Genomic DNA, 17,540 nt, shown 5'->3' on the forward strand with positions numbered 1-17,540 from the left:
CCGTTCCCTTGTCACATACTTATAGAATCATAGAAGTTTACAACATGGAAACAGGCCCTTCGGCCCAACATGTCCATGTCGCCCAGTTTATACCACTAAGCTAGTCCCAATTGCCTGCACTTGGCCCATATCCCTCTATACCCATCTTACCCTTGTAACTGTCCAAATGCTTTTTAAAAGACAAAATTGTACCCGCCTCTACTACTGCCTCTGGCAGCTCGTTCCAGACTTCATCCCCCATCCCCAGCTACTCTCTCAGGCTGACCCGGATCATTCAGTCTTGACATTCTTTTTGACTCTCAATGCACTCAGGGCAACTAGGGATGAGCATTAAATACTGCCTTGCCAATGTCTCCCACATCCCAAGAATAAATGGGGGGGAAAAAAAGTTGAGCTTTAATTCCTCGATTGCATCCATCACCCACTTACCCACCTCCAGGCTTCCCCAAGCCCTTCCACCATTGAAACCCTTATACCGGCCTTTGTCACATCCAAACTCATTTACTGTAATACTCTGCTTGCTAGCCTCCCATCCTTCGCAAACAACTTGTCCATATGTCCTGTCCCACTCTAATTCCTACTCACCCATCACCCTTCTTCAGTGACTTATACTTTGTCCTTGTCTGTTATCCTTCCATGGCCTTTCTGCACCCTTTCTCTCTCTATCTCTAAACCTCTCCATCTTTAAAAACATCCTCAAAACAACTCATCTTTTCCATCGAGTTTTCATTTGCCCTTCCTTATTTTTCCCACTGGCTTTATATTCATTTTTCTCACATCTAAAAAATATGTACCTATGACCATATGACCATATCCCCCGATTTACCATGAGCAACACCACAGGACGTCTGCTAGTAATAGATTGGAAGTCTTTTGTGCAGCACGTATTTCCTGTAAGTGTCAATTACTTCCTGTGACACTTTCTAGTCACACTTTGTTGACTGGCTCAAAATAAAACTGCAGTAAATCAGATCTGAAGAGGCAAGAAACATAAATCAAAAACAAGGAAAGCGGCTAGAAAACTGCCAAGGAGTGACTATTAAGGCCTTATGAAAATAGCCAATCCCGAATGAGGAGAATCTACCAATAAAAGAAAAGATGAACCAATGAAATCATTCAAAATGCTTTTTGAAATTTTTTCTCAATAACTGAAATTTCTTTGTCCATAATAAGATTTTAAACAAAATAAAAACATTCCTAACAGAGCTAGGCCAAAGGGGAAAAAAAAGGTAAGTTTCTGTCCTTCCCTTTGGATGCAATGCTGGCAATCCCTGAATCCAATGGCAATCCCTGAATCCAATGGCAATCCCTGAATCCAATGGCAATCAATCCCTTGTTTTAAGGCCCATATGTGGCTCAGAAAGGCCACACATGTAGGTACTGCTGAGTCTATCTGACAGGATTCCTGGGGTTGCCTGGGAACTCCTCACATGTCCCAAACTGCTGTTGGACCACAGGGGAAGGTAGAAGAAATGCCTGACAGAATTTACCGTTGCTCAGTTAAATGGGGCAGAAACTCTGCCGCAAATTCTGACCCCTTCACCTTCACTCCACACAAATTCCACCGCAACAGGAAACAGGATTTCTGGCCTTTAATATTTTCACCTTGTCTTCATCTTCCCCGGTTAGATCTTCCCTCCCCTCCCCTTCATCCGTGAATGGTCTCACCCTTTCTTTAACTATTCTTTTACTTTTAATCTGCTGAAAATAAAACAAAAAGATCAGAAAAAACAAACTGAAATCCTCTTCAACTTTCCTCCCAGTGATACCAAAGCACAGGCCTGTCCCCAGTGATACCAAAGCACAGGCCTGTCCCCAGTGATACCAAAGCACAGGCCTGTCCCCAGTGATACCAAAACACAGGCCTGTCCCCAGTGATACCAAAGCACAGGCCTGTCCCCAGTGATACCAAAACACAGGCCTGTCCCCAGTGATACCAAAGCACAGGCCTGTCCCCAGTGATACCAAAACACAGGCCTGTCCCCAGTGATACCAAAACACAGGCCTGTCCCCAGTGATACCAAAGCACAGGCCTGTCCCCAGTGATACCAAAGCACAGGCCTGTCCCCAGTGATACCAAAGCACAGGACTGTCCCTGGTATCTAAATCTCACTCCCCCCACCCCCACTTTGTATTGCTAAATACCAGAGATCTAATTCCAAATGGCACAGATTGCATACTATCTTGCCAGGCATATTCTCACCTTCAAAATTGGTGAAGGATAAAAATTAAATATATAGGGGAATGAATATATCTGTAAAACTAGTACATGTCCTGTGGTGTTGCTCAAGATGAGTCAGAGGATTCACATGTAATGCATAACATCGGAGCCACTGATTGACAGTGACTGAATAAGTCAAATTCCACTTTTATTAAATGGGAATTTACCGATTGAATTCCAAAACTCTGCCCATTATTCCTGAAAACTGTAATTCACTTGCCTTAGAATGTTTAAATTTTCTAACTAACAACAAAATACAGCTGATAATTATCAGCTATCTGCCTACTTTCAAAATTCAACCCTTTTTTTAATTTGGGAAAAAACCTCAAATTAGGATGAGGAAAGGTACACCCTCTCTCCACTTAATACACTCTAAAGTTTATAGAACACAAGACAAAAGCTACAATAGCTGTGTAATCGGTACAGTCTGTTTTTGTCTCATTCTGTCTCTCGCACTCCCATGGGTGTACAGATTCACACATTCATAAATACACACAGCCTCTCTATTTTTAAAAAAAAACTCATATAAACTTTACCTGAATAAAACTTTTTATATTTGTTCTCTAGCTCCTCAAATAATTTTGAAAAGCAAATGAGCAAAATAGCTAGAATCAAAAAAAAATATTCCAGCAGTTCAACTGACTAAACGGTACTGATGTATCCTAATGTATACTAATTGGACACGTGTACATGCTGAAATGGAATATCCCGCACTCAGCTAACAGAGCCACAGCTCTCGGGGGGAGAATATCACGTCCAATCCAGGGCTTCTGGGCGAGGTTATGGCTTTCAAGTAAAATGTTAATGCAGGTTTTTAAAGACACAAAATTCCACTCAATGAGTAAATGTAATGTTATTATGAAATATGTAATTTGTGTAATTTTATTTAAAACCTTATTTTGGGCATTAGATAGTTCAGTTATTGAGAGAAAAATTACAATTTTATCAGAAAGCATTTTGAGTAATTTATGAGGAAAAGATAATACTGTGCCACCTAGTGGCTAGAGCCTGTAATTATATCATGACCTGTGATAGTTGAGATAGCAAAATTGATCGGGAAATGTGGATATTTGGAATTCCCACGGGAAAAGTTGACTCAAAGTGTGACCAAAATTCATGACAACAGGAAGTAAGGCTTGTGGACCGGTGTAACCAGCAATCCTTAAAGGGACCGCTGCCGGCCAATCCAAAAACGGTCCCAAAACTTTTTCCAAGTTATATTTCTATGGAGCCAGGAGAGCAGAAAAGTACCGCGCGCGGACTGCTGCCGGCCCGGGCTTAGCCCCCTCTGCTTCGCCCCTGCCCCACCCCTGGACCTGTCTTGGCATTTGAGACGCTCGATATTGCGCCGGCCCGAAGCCGGCGATCTGGAGCGGGTCGCAGGAACTTGGAGGGCGACAGGTGCGTTGCTGATCGGCTGCCCGAGAGATAAGATCGACCCCACTGAGTGCTGAGCACGGTAAAGGATTGTTGTCCAAACTGCTTTTCAAAATCAGAAGGGGACTAGGATGGTATCAGGAAACCATTTACTAGGGTGAACACTGCAAGGGAGATGGATTTACATGCACAGCTGAGTGGATGCTGGGATGGAGCAAAATCAGAGTGAGTCAACAAGGGATGCTGAAGCTATGGGTTTTGGGTGAAAGATCAAACACCTTAAAGTTATGTTCTTTTTTTTTAAAAACAGTTTTCCAAAATTGTCGAAAGTACTAACACCCGGCAAAGGCAGAAAAGATGAGAAAGATCTAAAAAAAAACAAGAAGATGGAGAAGGAGGAAAAAGACTTCAGGAAAAAATTTAAAGTAAGTTGCGGACTGTTTTTTTTTTATTCGTTCACGGGATGTGGGCGTCGCTGGCAAGGCCGGCATTTATTGCCCATCCCTAATTGCCCTCGAGAAGGTGGTGGTGAGCCGCCTTCTTGAACCGCTGCAGTCCGTGTGGTGACGGTTCTCCCACAGTGCTGTTAGGAAGGGAGTTCCAGGATTTTGACCCAGCGACAATGAAGGAACGGCGATATATTTCCAAGTCGGGATGGTGTGTGACTTGGAGGGGAACGTGCAGATGGTGTTCTTCCCATGCGCCTGCTGCCCTTGTCCTTCTAGGTGGTAGAGGTCGCGGGTTTGGGAGGTGCTGTCGAAGAAGCCTTGGCGAGTTGCTGCAGTGCATCCTGTGGATGGTGCACACTGCAGCCACAGTGCGCCGGTGGTGAAGGGAGTGAATGTTAAGGGTGGTGGATGGGGTGCCAATCAAGCGGGCTGCTTTATCTTGGATGGTGTCGAGCTTCTTGAGTGTTGTTGGAGCTGCACTCATCCAGGCAAGTGGAGAGTATTCCATCACACTCCTGAATTGTGCCTTGTAGATGGTGGAAAGGCTTTGGGGAGTCAGGAGGTGAGTCACTCGCCGCAGAATACCCAGCCTCTGACCTGCTCTCGTAGCCACAGTATTTATATGGCTGGTCCAGTTCAGTTTCTGGTCAATGGTGACCCCCAGGATGTTGATGGTGGGGGATTCGGCGATGGTAATGCTGTTGAATGTCAAGGGGAGGTGGTTAGACTCTCTCTTGTTGGAGATGGTCATTGCCTGGCACTTATCTGGCGCGAATGTTACTTGCCACTTATGAGCCCAAGCCTGGATGTTGTCCAGGTCTTGCTGCATGCAGGCTCGGACTGCTTCATTATCTGAGGGGTTGCGAATGGAACTGAACACTGTGCAGTCATCAGCGAACATCCCCATTTCTGACCTTATGATGGAGGGAAGGTCATTGATGAAGCAGCTGAAGATGGTTGGGCCTAGGACACTGCCCTGAGGAACTCCTGCAGCAATGCCCTGGGGCTGAGATGATTGGCCTCCAACAACCACTACCATCTTCCTTTGTGCTAGGTATGACTCCAGCCACTGGAGAGTTTTCCCCCTGATTCCCATTGACTTCAATTTTACTAGGGCTCCTTGGTGCCACACTCGGTCAAATGCTGCCTTGATGTCAAGGGCAGTCACTCTCACCTCACCTCTGGAATTCAGCTCTTTTGTCCATGTTTGGACCAAGGCTGTAATGAGGTCTGGAGCCGAGTGGTCCTGGCGGAACCCAAACTGAGCATCGGTGAGCAGGTTATTGGTGAGTAAGTGCCGCTTGATAGCACTGTCGACGACACCTTCCATCACTTTGCTGATGATTGAGAGTAGACTGATGGGGCGGTAATTGGCTGGATTGGATTTGTCCTGCTTTTTGTGGACAGGACATACCTGGGCAATTTTCCACATATGTCGGGTGGATGCCAGTGTTGTAGCTGTACTGGAACAGCTTGGCTAGAGGCGCAGCTAGTTCTGGAGCACAAGTCTTCAGCACTACAGCTGGGATGTTGTCGGGGCCCATAGCCTTTGCTGTATCCAGTGCACTCAGCCGTTTCTTGATATCACGTGGAGTGAATCGAATTGGCCGAAGACTGGCTTCCGTGATGGTGGGGATATCGGGAGGAGGCTGAGATGGATTATCCACTCGGCACTTCTGGCTGAAGATGGTTTGCAAACGCTTCAGCCTTGTCTTTTGCACTCACGTGCTGGACTCCGCCATCATTGAGAATGGGGATGTTTGCAGAGCCTCCTCCTCCCGTTAGTTGTTTAATTGTCCACCACCATTCACGACTGGATGTGGCAGGACTGCAGAGCTTTGATCTGATCCGTTGGTTGTGGAATCGCTTAGCTCTGTCTATAGCATGTTGCTTCCGCTGTTTAGCATGCATGTAGTCCTGAGTTGTCGCTTCACCAGGTTGGCACCTCATTTTTAGGTACGCCTGGTGCTGCTCCTGGCATGCTCTTCTACACTCCTCATTGAACCAGGGTTGATCCCCTGGCTTGTTGGTAATGGTAGAGTGAGGAATATGCCGGGCCATGAGGTTACAGATTGTGCTGGAATACAATTCTGCTGCTGCTGATGGCCCACAGCGCCTCCTGGATGCCCAGTTTTGAGCTGCCAGATCTGTTCTGAATCTATCCCATTTAGCACGGTGGTAGTGCCACACAACACGTTGGATGGTGTCCTCAGTGCGAAGACGGGATTTCATCTCCACGAGGACTGTATGGTGGTCACTCCTACCAATGCTGTCATGGACAGATGCATTTGCGACAGGTAGATTGGTGAGGACGAGGTCAAGTAAGTTTTTCCCTTGTGTTGGTTCGCTCACCACCTGCCGCAGGCCCAGTCTAGCAGCTATGTCCTTCAGGACTCGGCCAGTAGTGGTGCTACTGAGCCACTCTTGGTGATGGACATTGAAGTCCCCCACCCAGAGTACATTTTGTGCCCTTGCTACCCTCAGTGCTTCCTCCAAGTGGTGTTCAACATGGAGGAGGACTGATTCATGAGCTGAGGGAGGACGGTAGGTGGTAATCAGCAGGAGGTTTCCTTGCCCATGTTTGACCTGATGCCATGAGATTTCATGGGGTTCAGAGTCAATGTTGAGGACTCCCAGGGCCACTCCCTCCTGACTGTATATCACTGTACCACCACCTCTGGTGGGTCTGTCCTGCCGGTGGGACAGGACATACCCAGCGGATGGTGATGGAAGAGTCTGGGACGTTGGCTGAAAGATATGATTCTGTGAGTATGGCTATGTCAGGCTGTTGCTTGACTATTCTGTGGGACAGCTCTCCCAATTTTGGCACAAGTCCCCAGATGTTAGTAAGGAGGACCTTGCAGGGTCGACTGGGCTTGGTGTTTTGCCGTTGTCGTGTCCGGTGCCTAGTGGTCCGTCCGGTTTTATTCTTATTATGACTTTTCGTAGCGAGATTTTACAACTGAGTGGCTTGCTCGGCCATTTCAGAGGGCAATTAAGAATCAACCACATTGCTGTGGGTCTGGAGTCACATTTCGGCCAGACCGGGTAAGGGCGGCAGGCTTCCTTCCCTAAAGGGCATTAGTGAACCAGATGGGTTTTTACGACAATCCGGTAGTTTCATGGCCATCATTACTGATACTAGTATTTTAATTCCAGATTTTTATTTAATTAATTGAATTTAATTAATTAATTGAATTTAAATTCGCAAGCTGCCGTGGCAGGATTTGAACTCATGACTCTGGATTTTAGTCCAGGCCTCTGGATTACTAGCCCAGTAACATAACCACTATGCTACCGTACCCTATTTAAATTGTCCTGAATTTTTGGGAGGGTAATTTTACCCTAACCTGCCCGACGGGAAGCTCTTATGAGTTTGGGTCGGGCATTGACCTCAGTGGAGAGTAAAATCGGGCAGCCGACCCGAACCCACCTGTTTCCTGGTCTTGGGTTAGGTTAAAATTACCCCCTTCATCCCATCTACCTGAAACGTGGCCATCCTTTTGAAGTACAGGACATGAAGCATTTGCATTTTAGCAATTTATGGCTGTTTATTAATTATCTCATTTATGAGGAGGATAGCTGAATATTGCTGAAAACAGGTGAGTTTATAGGAGTAATTCGAGATGAAAGTGAGAGATTCCTTCCTGGTTTTATTCTAATTTTCCTGTTTAAATTTTGATATTCAATCTCTTGTTTCTGTATTGAAAGATTTTATTTTGCTCGATCTGGATTCTGAGTGACAATTTGTACTGGATTACAAATAATGATTGTCAGCAGTTCTCCAAAAGAAAGACAGACATACATTTATGTAGCGCCTCTCATGACCTCAAGTTGTCCCAAAGCGCTTTACAGCCAATTAAGTACTTTTTTAAAGTGCATTCACTGTTGTAATGTCGGAAACACGGCAGCCAATTTTGCGCAGAGCAAGGTCCCACAAACAGCAACGTAATAATGACCAGACAATCTGTTTTAGTGATGTTGGTTGAGAGATAAATATTGGGAAGGACACCGGGGAGAACTCCCCTGCTCTTCTTCAAAATGGTGCCGTGGGATCTCTTACATCCACCTGAGAGGGCAGACAGGGCCTCGGTTTAACGTCTCATAAGAACATAAGAGTTAGGAACAGGAGTAGGGCATTTGGCCCTTCGAGCCTGCTCCGCCATTCAATGAGATCATGGATGATCTGATTCTGGCCTCAATTCCACTTTCCGGCCTGTTCCCCATATCCTTTGACTCCCTTGCTGATCAAAAATTTGTCTAACTCAGCCTTGAATATATTAAATGACTCAGCCTCCACCACACTTTGGGGCAAAGAATTCCAAAGGTTCAAAACCCTCTTAGAGAAGAAATTTCTCCTCATCTTATTCTGAGACTATGCCCTCTAGTTCTAGATTCCCCTATGAGGGCAGCATTTACCCTGTCAAGCACCCTCAGAATCTTATATGTCTCAACAAGATCTCCTCTCATTCTTCTAAACTCCAGTGAGTATAGGCCCAACCTGCTCAATCTTTCCTCATAAGAAAACCCTTCCATACCCAGTATCAAACTTGTGAACCTTCTCTGAGCCGCCTCCAATGCAAGTATATCCTTCCCTAAATAAGGGGACCAAAACTGTACGCAGTACTCCAGGTGTGGTCTCACCAGCACCCTTTACAGTTGTAGCAAGACTTCCCTGCATTTATACTCCATCCCCCTTGAAATAAAGGCCAGTATTCCATTTGCCTTCCCAATTACCTGCTGCACCTGTATGTTGACTTTTTGTGTTTCATGTGCGAGGACACCCAGATCCCTCTGTACCACAGCATTCTGTAGTCTTTCTCTATTTATATAATATTTTGCTTTTTTTATCCTTCCTACCAAAGTGGATGACTTCACATGTTCCCACATTATATTCCATCTGCCAAATTTTTGCCCACTTGCTTCACCTGTCTATATCCCTTTGCAGACACTTTGTGTCCTCCTCACATCTTACTTTTCCACCTATCTTTGTATCATCAGCAAATTTGGCCACAGTACACTCGCTTCCTTCATCCAAGTTATTGATATATATTGTAAATAGTTGAGGCCCCAGCACTGATCCCTGCGGCACCCCACTAGTTACAGATTGCCATCCTGAAAATGACCCCTTTATCCCGACTCTTTTCTGTTAGTTGTCCAATCCTCTATCCATGCTAATATATTATTCTCAACAGCATGAGCTATTATCTTGTGCAGTAACCTTTTATGTAGCACCTTATCGAATGCCTTTTGGAAATCCAAATACACTACATCTGCTGGTTCCCCTTTATCCACCCTGCTCGTTACTTCCTCAAAGAACTCTAATAAATTTGTCAAACACGATTTCCCCTTCATAAAACCATGTTGACTCTCCTTGATTTTATTTTGAGTCTCTAAATATCCTGCTACTACTTCCTTAATAATCGATTCTAGCATTTTCCCAATGACAGACGTTAGGCTAATTGGCCTATAGTTACCTGCTTTCTGTCTCCCTCCTTTCTTGAATAGGGGCGTTACATTTGCGGTTTTCCAATCTGCTGGGACATTTCCAGAACCTAGTAAATTTTGGAAGATTACAACCAATTCATTCACCAAAGAAGACATTAAAAGCATACCACTAATAGTAGAAAATCAAGGGGCAAAGTGGAGGGAGGATCTAAAAACAATCATTTTCACTAGAGATAAAATACTAGGCAAACTAATGGGTCTAAAGGCTGACAAGTCCCCTGAACTCGATGACTTGCATCCGAGGGTTATATCTCTTTTATAACCCTCGGATGCAAGTCATCGAGTTCAGGGGACTTGTCAGCCTTTAGACCCATTAGTTTGCCTAGTACTTTATCTATAGTGAATATAATTGTTTTTAGATCCTCCCTCCACTGCCCCTTGATTTTCTACTATTAGTGGTATGCTTTCAATGTCTTCTACTATGAAGACAGATACAAAATATCTGTTCAATGCCTCTGCCATTTTCTTGTTTTCCATTATTATTTCTCCAGTCTCATCCTCTAAGGGACCTATACTTACTTTAGCTACACACTTCCTTTTTATATATTTGTAAAAGCTTTTACTGCCAGTTTTTATATTTCTTGCTAGTTTACTCTCATAATCTATTTTCTCCCTCTTTTTTAGTGCTCCTTTGCTGGTTTCTAAAGTTTTCCCAACCTCCGGGCTTACCACTAATCTTTGCCACGTTGTATGCCTTTTCTTTTAGCTTGATACCATCCTTAACATGGTTGGTACACTCTTCTCGTGGAGTCTTTCCTCCTTACAGGGATATATTTTTGTTGAGAGTCATAAATATCTTTTTAAATGTCTGCCACTGCTTATCCACCGTCATACCTTCTAATCTGTTTTCCCAGTCCATTTCAGCCAACTCTGTCCTCGTGCCATTGTAATTGCCCTTATTTAGATTTAATATAGTAGTTTCAGATCCAAGATCCTCACTCTCAAACTGGATATAGAATTCTATCGTATTATGATCACTGTTTCCTAAGGGATCCTTTACTTTGAGGTCATTAATTAATCCTGTCTCATTACCCATTACTAGATCTAAAATGGCCTCTTCCCTGGTTGGTTCCAAAACATATTGTTCTATGAAACAGTCCCGAATACACTCTACGAGTTCATCCTCAGGGCTACTTTTGCCAATTTGATTTGTCCAATCTATATGAAAGTTAAAATCGCCCATGATTATTGCATTACCGTTTTTTACAAGCCCCCCCATTATTTCTTGATTTATACTTCGCTGTACAGTGTAGCTACTGTTAGGGGGCCTATAGACTACGCCCACAACTCATCCTTTTCTTCTGTGAGCCTAGGCAGTAAGTGTGGGCAGGTTGTGTCCTCACCTGACGTACATGCACAGGTTTTTCCCAGCAAGGATTACTGGATGAAATTCAGGACTAGCTGATTTTTTTTTACCCCTGCTTAGCCAAGGTCAGATGGTGAGGCTAACTGTAGCACCCCAGCCATTGGCAAAACGATACACTTGGAAATCAAATCTAGGACTTCTGGTCTGCACGGCTCAGTATTACAAAGAAATACAAAGAATGTACAGCACAGAAATAGGCCATTCGGCCCAACAGGTCTATGCCGGTGTTTATGCTCCACGTGAGAATCCGCCCACCATTCTTCATCTAACCCTATCAGCATATCCTTGTATTCCCTTCTCCCTCATGTGTTTATCTAGCTTCTCCTTAAATCCCCTAGTCGCCTCAACTACTCCCTGTAGTAACAAATTCCACATTCTAACCACTCTCTGGGTGAACAAGTTTCTCCCAAATTCCCTGTTGGATTTGTTAATGACTATCTTATCTTTATGGCCCCTAGTTCTGGTCTCCCATCTTCTCCACGTCTACCCTATCAAACACTTTCATAATCTTAAAGACCTCCATCAGGTCACCCCTCAGTCTTCTCCTTTCTAGAGAAAAGAGTCCCAGCCTATTCAATCTTTCCTGATAGGTATAACCTCTAATTGCTGGTATCATCCTAGTAAATCTTTTTTGCACCTTCTCCAGTGCCTCTAAATTCTTTTTATAGTGTGGAAACCAGAACTGTTCATAGTATTCCAAGTGTGGTCTAAGCAAGCTGCTGTACAAGTTTAGCATAACTTCTCTGCTTTTCAATTCTATCCCTCTAGAAGTGAACCCCAGTGCTTGGTTTGCTTTTTTATGGTCTTATTAACCTGCGTTGCCACTTTTAGTGATTTGTATATCTGTACCCTGAGATTCCTCTGCTCCTCTACCCCATTTACTCTTATTTTCCAAGGAAGTATGTGGCCTCCTTATTATTCCTATCAAAATGTACCACCTCACATTTATCTATATTGAAAGTGTCTGCAGATCAGAGAGATGAATGTGTGGCTCAAAGATTGGTGTGGGAGAAGTCGGTTTCGATTCATGGGGCACTGGCACCAGTACTGGGGAAAGAGAGAGCTGTTCCGCTGGGACAGGCTTCACCTGAACCATGCTGGGACTAGTGTTCTGGCAAACCGAATAACTAGGGCGGTAGAGAAGGCTTCAAACTAAATAGGGGGGGGAGGACTCAGGTGGGGCGAAGTTTAGATTGATAAAGAGAAAAGACAAGAAAGTAGTACAGGAAAATGATGGGGGTAATGATAAACAGAGTGTGTCAGGAAGGGACAGAACGTACAAACATAAGAGTGCACTAAAAAATGGGGTTGGGGTAGGAAAGTATGGTAAAAAGACAAAATTAAAGGTCCTTTATCTGAATGCTTGCAGCATTCGGAATAAGATAGATGAATTGATGGCACAAATAGAAACAAATGGGTATGATCTCGTGGCCATTACAGAGACGTGGTTGCAAGGTGATCAAGGTTGGGAGCTAAATATTCAGGATTATTTAACATTTCGGAAGGATAGGAAAAAAGGTAAAGGTGGTGGGGTAGCTCTGTTAATAAAGGATGAAATTGGTATAATAGTGAGAAATGATCTTGGCTCAGAAGATCAAGATGTCGAATCAATTTGGGTGAAGGTAAGAAATAGCAAGTGAAAGAAATCACTGGTGGGAGTAGTATATGGGCCCCCTAACAGTAGCTACACTGTAGGACAAAATATAAATCAGAAAATAAGGGGGGCTTGTAAAAAAGGTAATGCAATAATCATGGGCGATTTTAACTTTCACATAGATTGGACAAATCAAATTGGCAAAAATAGCCCTGAGGAGGAGTTCATAGAGTGTATTAGGGACTGTTTCTTAGACCAATATGCCGGGGAACCAACCAGGGAACAGGCCATTTTGGATCTGGTAATGGGTAACGAAACAGAATTATTAATGATCTCAAAGTAAAGGATCCCTTGGGAAGCAGTGATCATAACATGATAGAATTTCACATCCAGTTTGAGAGCGAGGATCTTGGGTCTGAAACTACTGTATTAAACTTAAATAAGGGCAATTATAAAGGAATGAGGGTGGAATTGGCGAAAGTGGACTGGGTAAACAGATTAGATGGTATGATGGTGGATAAGTAGTGGCAAGCATTTAAAAAGATATTTTATGACTCGCAACAAAAATATATCCCTGTGAGGAGGAAAGACTCCACAAAAAGGGTGAACCAACCATGGCTAACTAAGGAAGTCAAGGATGGTATCAGGTTAAAAGAAAAAGCATACAACATGGCAAAGATTACTGGTAAGCCCGAAGATTGGGAAAACTTTAAAAACCAGCAAAAGATGACTAAAAGAATAATAAAGAGGGGAAAAATAAATTATGAGAGTAAACTAGCAAGAAATATAAAAACTGACAGTAAAGGCTTCCACAAGTATATAAAAAGGAAGAGGGTAGCTAAAGTAAACATTGGTCCCTTAGAGGATGAGACTGGGGAAATAATAATGGAAAACAAGGAAATGGCAGAGGAATTGAACAGATATTTTGTATCTGTCTTCACAGTAGAAGACACCAATAACATACCAATAATAGTAGATAATCAAGAGGCAAAAGGGAGGGAGGAACTAAAAACAATCAATATCACTAGAGAAAAAGTACTAGGTAAACTAATGGGTCTAAAGGCTGACAAGTCCCCTGGACCTGACGGCTTGCATCCAAGGGTCTTAAAGGAAGTGGCTACAGAGATAGTGGATGCATTGGTTGTAATCTTCCAGAATTCACTAGATTCTGGAAAGATCCCAGCGGATTGGAAAACCGCAAATGTAACACCCCTATTCAAGAAGGGAGTGAGACAGAAAGCAGGTAACTATAGACCAGTTAGCCTAACATCTGTCATTGGGAAAATGCTAGAATCGATTATTAAGGAAGTAGTAGCAGGACATTTGGAGACTCATAATACAATCAAGGAGAATCAACATGGTTTTATGAAGGGGAAATCATGTCTGACAAATTTATTAGAGTTCTTTGAAGAAGTAACAGGCAGGGTGGATAAAGGGGAACCAATGGATGCAGTATATTTGGATTTCCAAAAGGCATTCGTTAAGGTGCCACATAAAAGATTACTGCACAAGATAAGAGCTCATGGTGTTGGGGGTAATATACTGGCATGGATAGAGGATTAGCTAACTAACAGAAAACAAAGAGTCAGGATAAAAGGGTCATTTTCAAAATGGCAATCTGTAACTAGTGGGGTGCCGCAGGGATCAGTGCTGGGGCCTCAACTATTTACAATATAGATCAATGACTTGGATGAAGGAACAGAGTGTCTTGTGGCCAAATTTGCTGATGATACAAAGATTGGTGGGAAAGCAAGTTGCGATGAGGACACAAAGTGTCTGCAAAGGGATATTGACAGGTTAAGCGAATGTGCAAAAATTTGGCAGATGGAATATAATGTAGGAAAATGTGAAGTCATCCACTTTGGGGGAAAAAAATTAAAAAGCAAAATATTATTGGAATGGAGAAATACTACAAAATGCTGCAGTACAGAGGGATTTGAGTGTCCTCGTACAAGAAACACAAAAAGTCAACATACAGGTGCAGCAGGTATTCCAGAAGGCAAACGGAATATTGGCCTTTATTTCTAGGAGGATGGAGTATAAAAGCAGGGAAGTCATGCTACAACTGTACAGGGTGCTGGTGAGACCACACCTGGAGTACTGCGTAAAGTTCTGGTGCCCTTATTTAAGGAAGGATATACTTGCACTGGAGGCAGTTCAGAGAAGGTTCACTCGGTTGATTCCGGATATGGAAGGGTTGGCTTTTGAGGAAAGATTGAACTAGTTGGGTCTATACTCATTGGAGTTTAGAAGAATGAGAGGAAATCTTGTTGAAACATACAAGATTCTGAGGGGACTCGATAGGGTAGATGCTGAGAGGATGTTACCCTTCATGGGGGAATCTAAAACTAGGGGGTATAGTCTCAGAATAAGAGGTCGCCCGTTTAAGACGGAAATTAGGAGGAATTTCTTCTCCCAGAGGGTCATGAATCTTTGGAATTCTTTACCCCAAAAAGCTGTGGAGGCTGAGTCATTGAATACATTCAAGGCCGAGTTAGACAAATTTTTGATCAGCAAAGGAGTCAAAGGATATGGGAAAGGGCGGGAAAGTGGAGTTGAGGTAAAAATCAGATCAGCCATGATCTCATTAAATGGCGGAGCAGGCTCGAGGGGGAATGGCCTACTCCTGCTCCTATCCCTTATGGTCTCTTATTTGCCAATCACACACCCATTCTGCAAGTTGATTAATGTCTTCCTGTATTTTGTCATATTCCTCCTCAGTTATTACACTGGCCTTCCCCCACTAGCCCATCAGGAGGGACTTCTGTTCCTTTTGGTTTACACCTGCACTGTCTACCAGTCCCCATCTAAGACAGCAGACAGTTGATGTGCTTGTACAAAACTCTGGTGCCCATATCCTGACTCGCACCAAGTCCCACTCACCGACCTCCTCTGGCTCCTGGTCCAGCAATGCCTCAAATTTAAAATTCTCATCCTTGTATTGAAATCCCTCCATGGCCTTGTTCCTCCCTATTTCTGAAGCCTCCTCCAGCCCTACGCTCCTCCGTTCTCGCCTTGTACATCCCCGATTTCCTTCGCCCCAGCTCTGGTGGCCGTGCCTTCAGCTGTCGAGGCCCTAAACTCTGGAATTCCCTCCCTGAATCTCTCCAGTTCTCCCCCTCTCCTCCTTTAAAGACGCTCCTTAAAAACTTACCCCTGACCAATCTTTTGGTCACCTGTCATAATACCTCCTTATGTGGCTCAGAGTCAAATTTTGTCTGATAACATTCCTGTGAAGCACCTTGGGATGTTTTACTACATTAAAGACGCTATATAAATGCAAGTTGTTGTAGGTCCCTTGCTAATACCATGTTGTCACCAGCTGCTAGAATTGAAAATGCGCCTACAATGCCCAGCTCTCTGGTTTCTCTCTCTCTCCTGTTGTGGTACTTAAACCTGTCACCAATCTGCATTGGCATGATGTATGCCAAGTTGTTGCTCCACCTGTAGAAGGATGAGAGCCATGATATGGCCATGGGAGGAGATTGGCAAGCCAAATGTTTGGCGAGCTGTGAGCACAAAACAGTTGAAGTATGAGGCAGTGTGGTAGCACATGTTGCTGAGTTGCCTACTTCAACCCCAGTGTCGTGGGGAATTGCAGTCACCCCAGGTTGATGTCAGTTGCCTCATAGGAGACAGCTCAGTATTAGCAGAATCCTAGGCAGCATTGACTCGTCTGTCTGCCCATCGTCTTGCTAGAAGGTCCTGGGTGACCTGAAGAGATTAGGAATGAATATAAAGGGGGAGTTGAAGTCCTTAGAAAATTAAATTAAAATAAATTACTTGGATTGATTCCTTGAATTTTTCAATAACCACCCCACTTAAATGCATCATCTGGGTTATCAGCAATTCTGAAGTTGGCTCATCTTTTGATGTCTCAAAGTGTCAAATAACCTCGGACTACTGCCTAATTCAGAGAATCATAGAATCATACAGCACAGAAGGAGGCCGTTTGGCCGATCATGTATGTGTCGGTTCTCTAAAAGAGCTTTGCAATTAGTCCCACTCCCCCGTTCTTTCCCCCTTAGCTCTGCAAATTTTTCCATTTTAAATAGAGATCCAATTCCTTTTGAAAGAGACGATTGAAACTGCTTCCACCACTCTTTCAGGCAAAACAAATTGAAAAATTCAGAAATCCTAATTCAACCCCAAACCAGGGCAAGAACTGTACAATCACCCTCTTGCCCCACACCCACAGTTGCAAAAATTGACACTGTACCCAGCCAAAAACAGAACATAGACGAATCTCTTCCATAGGGTTTTAAAACAAAATTTCCTTCCCTCCTCTACTGGAGACACTGACTTTTTCCTCCCTCCAATTCCTCCCCCCAAGTGGTGATTCTTTCTGTGTGAGCCTGGATGGTGAGTGTAGATGGGCTATTTGACCACGGTAGGGCAACACAGCACAGGTGTTTTCATTGTAATCCGACATGCATTCACCACAGACGTGGTCCTTTCACACCAGTAAAGAATCAATAATTACTCAGGAGCGTCTTCATTGGGTATTAAGAACAAAGAAAAATGCTTTGGCTTCAAATCGAACGATATGGCTACAATTGTAATGTTGAAACATAGGAACAGGAGGAGGCCATTCAGCCCTCGAGTCTGTTCAGCCATTCAAATAGATCATGGTTGATCTGTGCCTCAATTCCATTTACCCGGCTTAGTTCCCTTGCCTTAACATTCTGAAGCGCAATTAATTACTTTTGAAGTGCAGTGACTGTTTTCTTTACGTGCAGAGCTGACAGCCTTTCTGTGTCAGCAATAACAAACCCCGATTAGATGAATTAGCTGTAAATCTGCTTGTTTGGCCAAGACACTTGGAGAACCACCCACCCTTCCCTCCCCCGCTTTTCTTCATAGTGACATGGGATCTTTAACGTCCACCTGAACAGGCAGACGGGGCCTCCGTTTAACATCTCATCCAAAGGACAACCCCTCCCACATCAGAGCACAGCAATGGAGTATAAGCCTAGATTATGAGCTCCAGCACTGGTGTAGGGTTCTAACCCACAACCCTCTAAC

General features: G+C 43.8%; 1 protein-coding gene across 3 annotated transcripts in view; it reads left to right on the plus strand.

Moving 5' to 3' along the window:
* Positions 1–17,540, plus strand: part of LOC137320692 (FYN-binding protein 1) — a 210,890-nt gene that overhangs the window by 174,687 nt on the left and 18,663 nt on the right. For all 3 annotated transcript variants that reach the window (XM_067982380.1, XM_067982382.1, XM_067982381.1), the window contains one exon: positions 3,909–4,023. In XM_067982380.1, coding sequence (XP_067838481.1) covers positions 3,909–4,023 — 115 coding nt within the window. The remainder of the gene's footprint in view (positions 1–3,908; positions 4,024–17,540) is intronic.

Source organism: Heptranchias perlo, chromosome 4 (assembly GCF_035084215.1).
Source record: "Heptranchias perlo isolate sHepPer1 chromosome 4, sHepPer1.hap1, whole genome shotgun sequence".
Classification (NCBI taxonomy): Eukaryota; Metazoa; Chordata; class Chondrichthyes; order Hexanchiformes; family Hexanchidae; genus Heptranchias; species Heptranchias perlo.